The following is a 13,486-nucleotide window of genomic DNA, read 5'->3' as shown; positions in this document are numbered from 1 at the left end:
GGATGCTAAATATCTAACATCCGATGATGTATAACTAACGCATTACCTGGGCACGAATGAGGCCTCGACCCTTCCAATAGATCGAGCCACTCCAGATTCACATGAAATCGGAAAGAAAGACCCGGCTGAATCCATGTATTGGTTTTTTAAAATCTGCAGGAATCCGGTGTTTGACTGGTATCCCATTAGCTGGTTCTCCTTATGCCGCGCTGCATGTTGACCCTTCCGTGACTCGGGACTATGGAATAAGTAGACTATCAGATATCTACATAAACTTAAGTAGTCTGGGGCCGCAATAGATATGTTATGGCTGTCTAAATAGTAAATCTAGGTAATAAACAATTTAATACATACGTCTCTCTAGTCTAGATATGATTATATTATCAGTCTATTCCTTAGGATGGGCTACTTTAACAGTGACTCACTCCGTACAAGGGTGACTTAATACAAAAATTATCGACAAACCCTCAATACCTCTCCTCCCTACGGAATAGGTTCTACTACCACCTATGTATATCTATATATTAGTAGTAGATGTGCAGAATCAGGTGACTACAAAGGCTAGGATCTTAGCTTCGGAACCACAATAAACCTGTTTGATTATGAAAACGCCGACTGCAATTTCGCCCCTCCCCCCAAAAACATTTATAAATACGGTCCAGTGGTCCTACTAAAGTCATGTCGCACGAGAAAGACAATCAAGATGACTCAAACATCATACAAGTGAGTTTCTCCTGGGAAGGATGTTAAATTCCTTTTGATGCAGTTTATGGACTTGTTTGTATGCTTAAACAGATTGCATTAACGCTAAGTTACAGGCATTTAATGATCTTTCCAAGTACAGAGACCCTGCTGCTCTATAACTGTTCCTATGACCCTAACTTGTACTTCCCAGAGGCGAGAAAACCGCTCTAGCGCTGGAGAATCACCTAAGCAGCCTGGAACGCAAAATTGACGAACTGCTTAATGGCTTCGAAGGGACACGTCAACCGCAACCCACGACGGGAAAGACTAATTGCCAGGGCAAAGGCGGGGTTTCAGCTACTTCTCAGGCTTTGAACAGCTCCTCTAAGTGAAATAATCCATCAGAGTCCTTTTCCACCACTCCCTTTTCAGTTATGATACCATCGATAAGAGCCCCTGGGGTTATATCGAATGCTGGATTCCAGACATTGATCCCTTTCGCTGCTATGCATACGGTTTCCATTTTGACAGCTTCGTTTGCACCACCGTCTTCGCGGGTGCCCCTGACCATAGTAACCTCGGATGCGGGCCGCTCCTCGATAGTGATTTCATTCCCTGACTTGGTGACTAGATCGATAGTTGTGAGCGGCGCAGCCACGAGGAATTTCACACCATGGTATTTTGCAAGCACAGCGAGCCCATATGTACCAATCTTGTTTGCGGTATCACCATTAGCTGCTACCCTGTCTGCCCCCACCACAATTGCATCCACGGCTATCTCAGCTCTAGCGAGCAATGCAGCTGCCATTGAGTCTGTTATTAAAGTAGCAGGAATACAGTCATGAACCAGCTCAAATGCTGTCAAGCGGGAGCCCTGGTTGTAAGGTCTCGTTTCGGTGCAATAGGCATGCCGCAAGGTATCGGCTGAAGAGAGTGCACGAATCACCCCCAGGGCTGTCCCGAACCCCGAGGTCGCGAGAGAACTGGCGACATGATTAGGAAAGTCTGATTATAGACAATGGCATGCTTACCCTGTATTACAATGCGTAAGAACCGTAGCCTTAGTAACGTTCTTAGATAGAGCATTCTCTGAGATCCATTCGGCACCATATGCTCCAATCTTTCTATTGTCTTCAACATCTTTCACTAGCATTGCTTCGGCGGCTCGCATAAACGCAGTAGCAACGGTGTGGCCTGTGGACTCTGGCATCTTCACACTTTCTGCCACTATGGTCTCCAGTTTTCCTGCTGCATCACTAAGGTTGACTGCTGTAGGTCTGCTGCTCACCAGATAATGTAACTTCTCCGTTATAAAAGTCTGTGTTTCTATAGCATTCGAGGGTAATTTGTTGCGAGTTATTAGAGTGGTAAGCTCTGATGCAAGTGAGAGCGCCGCTACTATAGCAATCGCAGGTGCCCCTCGCACTCGCATCTCCTTGATTGCATGCCAGCCTTCTTCGCTTGTATGTATTGTAATGTACTTCTCAACATGTGGAAGCTGTAGTTGATCAATGATGGCAAGTTTGCCACCATTATACTTGATTGCTTGCAGAGTCATTATGAGAGATATGTGGAATAAATACAAGAATTTTCTGGCAGAAGGAAACCAAACAAGGTTAGAGCGGGTGGCGAGCGGAAGGAAGATGTGAAAAGGAAAGACCCCGCGGCCAGCTCGCTCTTCGCCCATGCATCATTAGCAATTATGGAGCAAAGGTTGACACAATATTTCAGGTGGGGCAACACCCCCCTCACCTCATTTTGCTGGAGCAACGAGTCACATAAATTGGCTTATATGATACTTAGTCACCTATACTTTTATCTGATTTACTCCAGAGTAGTATATAGTTCTCTATATGCACTTAAGTAACCGCACGTCTGGTTAATTTCTTCAAGCTGCCAAATGAACGCAAAATTCGGCATATGCTTTGGTAAATCCCAACAAGCGGCATTGACGTAGCACATACACGCGTTTCATATTAGATTTGGAGGATATTCCCAACAATCGGCAGAGGCAGCAAACACTGAGTAATTCACATTTTATCCAGAGTCTATTATATAAATTTTATTAGGCCGTATTATAATAGCCCGACAGTAGGGTTGTTTTGTTCTCGGGTATCACAACGACAGCGATGTAATACTCGGTGGTTAGGTGACTATAGAGTTATTTTTGTTACAGAGTTCGGGTAGATATTATATAGGGCTTCTAAATTGTCGTGGGGGCAATCAATACAAGGGCACTAAAGTAGAGCCTCCCCTATGACTGGAGCTGTCATGGGAAAGATGACCCGACGTGGATAGGACGGCACTAGACGTGAGTATAGGAAAAACAAGTGGTCACTGAAGGTTTTCCTTTTTTCAGCCAGCTTGCTGTTATTATGGTACCAGCAATTTCCCTCCTTCCGTCGTATCTGATATGCCATGTTGGGACATTTTGTAGCTTGATTTCGCGGACATAGCGCGGGTTAACCAATGAGCGACAATGCTACTCCGTTGATATCACCCATCAGAACCTCAATTTGCAGAGATGTAAAGCACTACAGTAAGTAAATCCAGAATTAGAGCTATAACCTTGCTAGGACGGGTCGATAGAACATACCATTATTTCCTCGGACAAAGGCATCTCCATAACTTCGCCTTAACTTCCCATTCACATATTCCTCGGACTTTTCTAGAGCAATGTTCATGTAACCGTCTACTGATTGAAGTTCACCTAGCCTGATATTAGCAGTCGGGCCAGGATCATAGCTCTAGTGAGAATGGGATGACCTTTGTAGACAACGCCTGAGTTCAACTTCACAGTGACTGGGGCACCAATAATCTCACTCAGAAAGACTGATGGATCTTTGCCTTCTGATGCAGTGCTATTCTCCATGTCTTCTTTTATTTGATCTGTCTCCAGTTCAATGCGCGGTAGCAAGGAAATACTTGCTTGCAGTTGCTATTACTTGTCTGACTGTTCCACAAGTGCACGTGCCTTAAAGAGATCAAGTTCTTGGCGTTTCTCGGTAACTAAGGGTCTGGGATATTGAAATGCTATGAGGGTCATGGGTAGTGCAGTGCAGCGTACTTATTTTTTTAGTTAAAAGATAATCAGTAAGTAAATGCCGATCCTACAAATTTTAGATTATATAATTTATATTATCTCAGGACCTTTGGGTTTAGTAGTGTTTAATAGTTACTCGTCGTTTCCTGAGTCCTGACCAACCCATTCCCGTTGACACAACACAACAACAGTGTTTTCAATACTAGGCTACTCAAGGACCTCACAGAAGGCATACTATTACTGTGTACGCAGCGAGGGAATCACATGACCTTTGATTTGGATTACTAAGATTATCTAAGGGTCGTGTTAAAAGGACCTCCTGTAAAAGCCATTCAGACCTCCTCCCATTATACTGTATAGGATTAGATTCCGATACTAGTCCTAACTAAAAAAAACAGAATAAAAAAATTTAGAAAATTATACTAATAAAATCTTATCAGAATTAATAATTTTAAATTAATAATATCTATTTTATTTTATAACCCAAAATTATATAAAATATAGTATACAAAGCTAGTTTAAATAAATAATTTAGCGAATTAGCTAAAAACTATTTTATCATAGATTTTAAATAATTAGAGAATTGAAATCAAAATAATAAATTAGATATTTTTACTTTCTATATTTTAAATTTATTTAATTTAATAAATAATTTATTAAGTTAGCTATAGATTTTTAACTAAAATTATAAAATTATTATTATAAAATATTATTATAAAAAAAAAGTTAATTAACTAATAGTCTATAGATCTTAAGTAATTAGTCTAAACTATGATTAAAGGTATATTATAGAGAACTAATTATATAAAAATCTATAGTAAAACTATTTTAAATTTTTAATATATTAATTATCTATTTAATATCTTAATATAGTATAAAAAGATATTTGATTACTAAATTTTTCTTATATTTAGAAAATTTATATAACTGTGTATCTATTTCTATATTGTTGGGCCTAAAGGCTACACACCGAGAGTGTATATAGAAGAAGTTGTTCTTTATTTATATGGTAAAGCAGCTGATAAGCAGCTATATATAATATACACTAACGTATTTCACTAGCGGGATGGCCACCCGCCACCGATTTCCGTCTGCGGGCCAATTACTAGAGCCTTTTTCACCAAAACAGCTGCATTTCTATATATAAATTAATTACTAAGTAGTTTAGGACATCTAGCTCTAGTATATCCTCGAACATAACAATTAGAACACTACAGTGGCGCTCGTACACGCGGTCTTACTACAGAAAACACTAGATCTATAGGAATAGTATTCTAAGCTGCCTACACCTTATTTTTATACTGAAATCGCTCTAGGTCCTTCTGAAGAGATACACCTTCTTCTATAGCTAGCTGTCTAGCAGATCTTTTCTACTTTTGGCTTTTCTATTTATTATTAGTACAATACTTGTATATTTCTTTCTTTACAAGAATAAGTTTATTAAGAGTTAATTTATAACCTTTAATAATCTTGTCTAATTGTACTTCTAGCAAAGGAAAAGAACTTTGAGTATATTCTTTAAGTAGCTTTCTTACTGCAGATACCTGCTTCTCTAACTGTCTAGTAGTATAGGGCGTTTTAGGTGCGGAATTAGTTGACTGACTATCTAGTAGTATAGGTGTCTTCAGTTAGATATCCAACTTACTTAGTACCCTATCTGGATTAAATAGAACTAGGCCAGTACCTGTAAAACTATTCTGAATATTCTCTGTTGTAAACACACTTTTGCGAGCCTCTGGAAAAATCTATAGGAAATTAAGCTTGTCAATATAGCTGACTCCTAAACTTATTTTCTGCTTTACTAAATCGCTGTACGTGTCTTTTAGAGACCGAAAACAGTCTATATCTAAAGACTGTAGCTTGTTGGAAGAATATGCAGATATATAGATAGGGATAATATTATTCTCACTGTATATCTAATCAAATTGAGGTGTAAGATGACTGCCATAGCTGTCTATAATTAAAAGGCAGTATTTCCTAGTCGTACAACTAATAGTAGCAGGAATAAAGAGATTTTTAAGCCAGTAAAGACCTATCTTATTAGTAGTCTATCTATTAGAACTAACTTCAATTCTGCTATCCAATAGAAGCTTTGGATTTTGATACCAGTTCTCTATATAGACCTTTTCTTTAAAGATAATATACGGAGGAAGTACCCAACCGGTAGAATTAATATATTCAATCGAAGTAATCTATTCCCGATTACCTGGCTGTACAAGATACACTTTTCTATAGTAATTAGCTTTAGTAATTACTCGAGTAGTAGCTACTAGGCCCATAGCAAAACCAGTCTTGTCGAAATTATAGATATCTTCTAATACAATCCTATACTGTATTATAGTAATTTGTACACGGTCAAACTACTCTTTAATAACCTTAGGGTCTTCACATTTAGCGTGTCAATAATTATATTGTCGAGAAAAGAAGGATTTTACTTCAGAATAGTGTTTAACAAAGTTAATAACCCAGTTTACTTCGACTGACTGAATAGATATAGTACCGCGGCTAGTAAGAAGAATATTAGCCATTTCTCGCGTATCTGATAGTTTAGGAGGCGCTCTATATTGATCTAGTAATAGAATCTATTGTACAAGCAATTCCTCTTTATTTTGAGATAACTTATGGTTGTTGGCATATGTTTCGAGATGTGTTGGTATACTGTATAGTCGGGTTTGTAAAGTTGAGCGAGAGATATTAAAAATATATACTGTTTCGCGAATACTATTAATTTCTTGATTTTTTAAAGCAGATATAGCAAGCAGAATTCTTTCCTCTTGCTCAACTAGATTTCTTGAATTTTGACGCGCTTTTGGAGGCATGATTGGTGGTTGAAGTGGGTGAGGTTTTTCACTGTGGTCAAAATGCGTGGGGTGGCTATCCCGCTTGTGTGGGGCCATCCCGCTAGTGAAATACGTTAGCAGAATTATTTATTATATAATAAGTATAATAATTCTATTATTTAAAATCACTGTATTTCTATAGCAAAAATTAACTAAGTAATTTAATTAATAAATACATAGTAAATTAAAGTAAAATATAAAATATATTATATATAATTTATAATTGTCAGAGTGAAATTTCCTATTTAGGAAATATTCTAGAAAAATATATTTCCTTATTAGGTAATACTGAATAAAATTGAAAGGATATTTCCTACTTAGTAAATATTCTAGAAAGCTTCTATAGTATTACCTATTTGAGACTAGATTGAAACCTTATTTTCAATCAAGATCTAGAAGGAATCTATGATTCATGACTTTGAATGATTTCTTATAATTTATTATAAATTATTAGAAATTATTAGAAATTAAGAATTAGTTATAATTAGTTATAATAATAAATTCACTAATTCTATATTGATTTGAATCATTCACTAAAAGCAAGGCCTAAAAATTGTCTATAAATAAGGCCTAAAAGCATCTACTAAATGATCTTTTTGATTCAAGCAGATCATCAACCAACTACCTGATTATCAGTCAGATTTCCTATTCATTCTTTTGATCTCTTCAATCTTATCTAGTTATCTAATCTATATTATTATTTTATTTTTATATTCTCTAAAGCCAGCCCTAAGACTATTCCGCTTTAGGATTAGGGCAGCTGACAAATATTTATTTTAGTAGTAATATTTTAAATTGATTTTTATCAATTTTTTTAATTAAAATAGAAGTTTAGATTTTTATCTAAATTAATTATTTATATTTCTTTTGTATAGTTAATAGCTATTCAGATCTAAATTTAGACTTAAATATTTTAGATTAACTAGAAGACTCAGAAAATAAATTATTTTTAAAAAGTCTTTTATTAGAATTTTTATCTGAATTTATTCTAATTTCTAATAAAAAATATATAAAAATAATCTAAAATTATTCTTTTTTATAGAAAGATTTCTAGAAATCTACTAAAATCTAGAGTTTAGATTATTAGATAACTTAGATCTAGATCTTTTTAGATTTAAATTAATAGATTCTAATCTATAGAAATCTATTTTATTAAAATTTCTATTATCGATTAGAACTATTAATATAGGGAGCCTATATAGTTCTCTACAAAAATAAATAAGTAATTTAATGAATAGTTCTATAGATATTCTAGAACTAGATAAAATCTCTCTAGTAGATAGTATAAATAGTTAATTATTTAGAATTTAATTATTTTAATTAATTTAATTAATTTTCTAATAATCTAAATTTAGATTATCTAGATCTGATTAATTATATAAGAATAGGATCTAGTTTTATTAAATCTAAAATTTAATCTAATTTTAATTATTTAGGACTTCTAATAGAGCTTACTTTAATTTATTATATAAATTTTCTATATAACTATCTAAATTCTGACTAAAAATATAGAATTTATTAAAAATACAATCTCTTATAGATATAATCTTTTCTAAATAAAAAGCTATATTTACTATATATTAAAATAATATTCTCTAAATAGCCAGTTAGAGCTTTTAGTTTAAGCTTATTTAATTAAATTATTTTAGTAATCTGAGTATAGATCCTATAATTATATCCTTTTAGATTAGAAAAATTAGACTTAAATTTTATATAATTAGAACTATTTTTTAGATCTCTATATAGAATTTTTAATATAATTTGTTGACCGCGGGTTCCATATCCGGCCTAGCGCCTACGCGCGCCTTTGTAACATAGTCACGTAGCTAGAACCAGACAACGAGAATCAACAATTTTGACCTCTATGATAATTTATCATAATTTACTAATTTAATTAATAAATTAGAAATTTCTGATTTAGATCTTAGAGTCTATCCTATATAAAATTTTAAATAGAAATAGTATATATAACTAATATATTATATATCTTTTAGCTTTTTTTTTATATAGATTAGATTTTAATATAGGATTTTAAACAGTATTTATCTTATTTTAATAGATTATCTAGATATCTATCTTTGTAATTGAATATCTGATATATAGAATAAAATTTATATTTATTTTTTCTAGAATTTACTATTCTAGTATTTAGACTTAATTTAGTTAAATAATCTAGGACTTTCTTATCTAAATATCCTAGTTTAAAATACTATAAAAAAATAATATTTAAAAAATTTTAAACTTTTTTTAGCTAAGTAGCTATAATTATTTTTATTAAATTAGAGCTAGGTACTCTAGACCCTATATTTATTCTAAATAGGATATTTACTCTAGAATTCTAAGATTTATTAATTTAAGAAGTCTTAGAATTCTCAGAAATTCTAGAGATCTCGGGATTCCTAGAAAAATTAAATTTAAATAATTTATATTTAGATATATTAAGTCTAGAGGATTCTGTCCTAGATAAATTACTATTTCTAGGATTCTCGGAGTCTCTAGATAAATCAGATATCTGAATAAACTTAGAATTACTAGAATTAGTAAAGCTTCTAGCTATATATAATTTAATTGATAAAATAGGACTTTAAAAAATTATATAACTAATTAGATAAAATCTATTTAATTAATAATATATTTTTTTTAATATTAATTTAATATATTAGTCTACTATCTAGAGTTTTAATCCTTGAAGCCCTAGTATTATAGAATAGGGTACTTTTTCCATCTTTTAAAATAGATATTATATTTAAATAGAAATTGGGTATAAAGATATAATTTAGAAACTTAAAATCGATTATTTTTTTTTAGAGAAATAGTAGACTCTATATAAATAGTTCTATATTTTAGAATTTTAATATAGATATTTTCTATATAGATTTTAGTAGATTTTACTCTAAAATCTATAAATTTCTGAAAATTATTATAGATATAGATATCTAAAGTTATATTATAGATCTATAGATCTTTAGGGTTTAATCCTAGAGATTTAGATAGTAGAATAGTTTATTTAACTAGAATAACTAAAACTACTAAACTATTTTACTCTAAATTAGTTTTTCTAAATTTTTTAATTACTAAATTATAGATCTTTTTAAATCTAGGATTCTAATAAGTTAATTCAAATCGATTTAAATTATCTAGATTAGATAAATATCTACTAGTTCTTACTGAGTTATTAATATAGAGATATTTATTAAATTAATAATATTCCCTATTTAGTTCAGATAGACAGGGATAATAGGGATTTCTAGAACTAGAATTTCTAAAATTTTATTCTATATGATTATTTTAATTAGTTAAATTAATAGGGCTAGAATCAGATTTATCCTATAGGATTACTATAGCTATTTTAGATCTAGGGCCCCTAGACTAATTTAACTAATTTAGTCTAGTATAGTCCCTAAAGTACTTAGCTATCTTATAGAAAAACAGTGTAGACTTATTATTTCTAGATTTTTCAAGTAATTCATCATACTATAGAACTGAAAATATAGATAAAATAATAGAATTCGATTCTAGGAAATTAAATAGGGGTCTAATAGAGCTTTAAATCTCTGGAATATCTAGCCCTAGGGCTTCAGTATATAGATTTTCTTATACCGAAATATAGAATTCTATAGAATCTGAATTAGATAGAGTTCTAAGCTTAATATATCTCCTAGTTAGATCTCGTTTCCTAGATTTATTAGTAGGAGCTAGCTTAGCAGTTAGAATCCTCAGGATCTGATAGGGTAATTCAGCCAATAAGATTACCTGCCTATTATTATAGGATATCGAATTGGTAATTACTAATAATAGGGTTGAAACCCCGGTAGAAATCAGCTGATATTCCTTTGCCCTGGCTTCATAATCCCTAATAGAATCTGTCAGAGTAAAATTTCCTACTTAGAAAATATTCTAGAAAGCTTCTATAGTATTACCTATTTTAGACTAGTATTTTCTATTACTTTTATTTATTATTTCTGTTTAATAACCGAAAGATATATTATCTTATTAATATAGTAAATATATAAGTTATAGTATTTTAGATAAATAGATAAATAAAAACTTATTAAATAATTTAATAATAATAAGATTTATTTATATTATTAATTATATTATAATTATCTATTAAAAATTTAATTATAGATAATAATTCTTATACTCTTTTAATTAAGAGAGAGAGAGACTAATTATTATTAAATAAAACTATTAAATTATTTCTAAAATTATTTAATAATTAGATAAGTATTTAATTGAATAATTTAGAAATTATTAAATTAAATTAACTATTAAGTTAATAATATTTAAAGTCAAAATTTATTATTTTATAAATATTATTAATAATAATATTACTAATATTTCTCTAGATCTTAATTTTAATATAGTTTTTATTAATAAATTAATAAATTTTTCTAATCTCTCTAGTAATTAAGGTCCACTGGGATAAAATAGTAAAGATATAAATAATATATAACTATTAGTTAATAACTAAAGCACTACAATTATTAATTATTTTTATTCTAATTAATTAGAAAATATTAATTAAACTAGTATTTTTTTTTAAATAGAGTATTATATAAGATAACCTTTTAAAAATTAACTAAAATTATAAATAAATTTACTATTTTATTATATAATTTCTAAGATATTTATAATTAAAAAAACTTTATAAATATATATCTATAAATTACTTTAATATATCTAAACTATTAATATTAATAATATATATAATTAATTAATTCTTATTTAATTAATTATAGAGTTTTTCTTGAGAAGAGATATTACTAAACTAATCTCTAATACTGTAACGTAATCCACGGCCGAGCCGGCACTACAGCCAAGCCGGCAGGTTTTCAAACTATCTACCAGTATTTGAAGCTTTTCAACAACAAACACTATTAAATTTGACTTATTAAAAATATAAAAAAATAGCTATTTATTAGGACAATTTTGAATAGTATATCCAATGATCCCACAGCCACTACAGTGTTGAGGGGCCTGTTATCGAAGCATAGATATAGATTACTCAGACTGCTTATTAAACTATATATTAAGCTACTAAACACGATTTTCTTCTTTCTATACTATTAAAAGACTATTGTTCTCTATTATAGTATATTTTCTAGCTTTTTTCTTATATTTCTGCTTATTCTCAGCTTGTACAGCCTTGATTTCTTGTTATAAGAGAAGATTGGTATATATAGCCATTTACACAGCTTTTTCAAGGTATTGAATATAAGTAATTGGACTGCTAGAAAGCTTCTGCTTTATATTAAGACTATTCTATAGACTGCAGATCTTTCGGTCAAGCTGACAGGTATTCTAAGAAATTTGAAAAGCAGAGAAAATTGAGCTTTCAGCTAGTAGTAATATTGGTATATATAGTTAAAAGTTTAGCTTTAAAAGAATATACTCTTAATTAAATAGCTTAAGTCCTATTTCTATAAAACTACTGTAGATCTTTTCTAAAGTAAATACTTTAGTGTGTGTATCTGGATATAGAAAATCTTTTTTATTAATATATTATTACCGGTAACTATATATTCTTTAAAAAGTTTTCTATATATATGTTTAAGTAGATTAAAAATATTAATATTAAATAGTTAAAGAAGCTGTAAAGTATATATAGATATATAGAAATAGATAATAGTATTCTACTTATAGAAATTATTAAAATCAGTAGTTAAATAGCTACTATAGCTATTAAAAATAAGTAGTTATTTAGTACCGGTTATATAGCACTTAGAGTAGGGTTTAAATATATCTTTTAATTAGCAAAGATCTATTTAATCTGTTATTTAGCTATTCTTATTAATTACAATTCACTAGTCTTTTAGTAAACTTAGATTCTTAGAACCAGACAGCTTATTAATAGATTACTTTAAGTATAATAACTGGCAATATATATATATCTTTTAAATTGACTATTTTAATAATTATAATCTATTTACAATTATCTTAGATAACTCTGTATAGTCACTATACTCAATAACAGTAATTACTTTAGAAGTAAAGTAGATACTTATTATAAAACCAGTCTTATTAAAATTCTAGATATTATCTTTATATATACTATATTCTTTAATAGCTGCTTGAACAGTCTTAAACCAAGATAATATAACTTTTAAATCTTTTTACTTTATATACTAATAGATTATTTGTCTTATATATTATATATAAAGCTCAGAATAATATTTAATAAAAGAATAAATTTAGTTAATTTCTAGAGTTACTATAGAGTCTTATAATTATTTATAAAGTAGAATTTATACTATTCTATACAGAAACTCTGGCTAAATTGGAAAGCCTTGCTTATCTGTATCTAGAAGCTTTTGTATAAGAGCTTTCTTCTCAGAAATAGTTAATTTATAGCTATTGATATATATTTCTAATTATAAATTAATCCTGTGTAGCCAATCTTGAAGGATACTTCTAGGTATACCGAAAACCTCTGTAGCTTTAGATTGAGATGAAATTTTTTTACTTTTATAAGTAGATATAGCCATCTGTATTCAGTTTTCTTGTGAAAGTAATATTTTATCTAATAATAATAAAGAAATGACACATTGGATGATATTTGATGGTGGTGTAGAGGAAAACCTGCCGGCTCGGCCGTAGTGCCGGCTCGGCTGTGGATTACGTTATTAGAAATATTTCTTAATAAATTTAACTAAAAATATAAAATTCGAAAAATTTAATAACAAATTGTTAATTATATAGATATAAAATACTACTTTTTTGTAGTTTATTAAATAAGTAGTATTAAAATCTATTTCAGGAATCAAAAAAAATCATAAAAAAATTATTTATTTATAATTATAGAAATTAAAATATTAATTAAAATTATATTAATTTTTAATATAGTAATTAGTTAATTATATAATTCTAGAATTTTTATTAAATTTTATATTTATATAAACTATATTAAAATTATTTA

General features: G+C 29.7%; 2 protein-coding genes across 2 annotated transcripts; both read right to left on the bottom strand.

Moving 5' to 3' along the window:
* Positions 1-1,048: 1,048 nt before the first annotated feature.
* BDV27DRAFT_156535 (S-methyl-5-thioribose-1-phosphate isomerase) lies at positions 1,049-2,242 on the bottom strand (the record flags this gene model as incomplete). The annotated part of the gene is made up of 2 exons (XM_032072352.1): positions 1,049-1,667; positions 1,716-2,242. The coding sequence occupies 2 exons, from the start codon at positions 2,240-2,242 to the stop codon at positions 1,049-1,051; spliced, it is 1,146 nt and encodes a 381-aa protein (XP_031928847.1).
* A 483-nt stretch (positions 2,243-2,725) lies between these two features.
* BDV27DRAFT_126189 (U4/U6-U5 snRNP complex subunit LSM6) lies at positions 2,726-3,894 on the bottom strand. The gene is made up of 3 exons (XM_032066495.1): positions 3,451-3,894; positions 3,281-3,394; positions 2,726-3,218 (listed from the first exon to the last, which is right to left on the bottom strand). The coding sequence occupies exons 1-3, from the start codon at positions 3,554-3,556 to the stop codon at positions 3,196-3,198; spliced, it is 243 nt and encodes an 80-aa protein (XP_031928846.1). The 5' UTR covers positions 3,557-3,894; the 3' UTR covers positions 2,726-3,195.
* Between the last annotated feature and the right edge of the window lie 9,592 nt (positions 3,895-13,486).

This window comes from Aspergillus caelatus (genome assembly GCF_009193585.1).
Source record: "Aspergillus caelatus strain CBS 763.97 unplaced genomic scaffold BDV27scaffold_62, whole genome shotgun sequence".
NCBI classification, from domain to species: domain Eukaryota; kingdom Fungi; phylum Ascomycota; class Eurotiomycetes; order Eurotiales; family Aspergillaceae; genus Aspergillus; species Aspergillus caelatus.
Note: the sequence above shows the minus strand (reverse complement) of the source record. Positions and strands in the feature narration are given on the sequence as shown.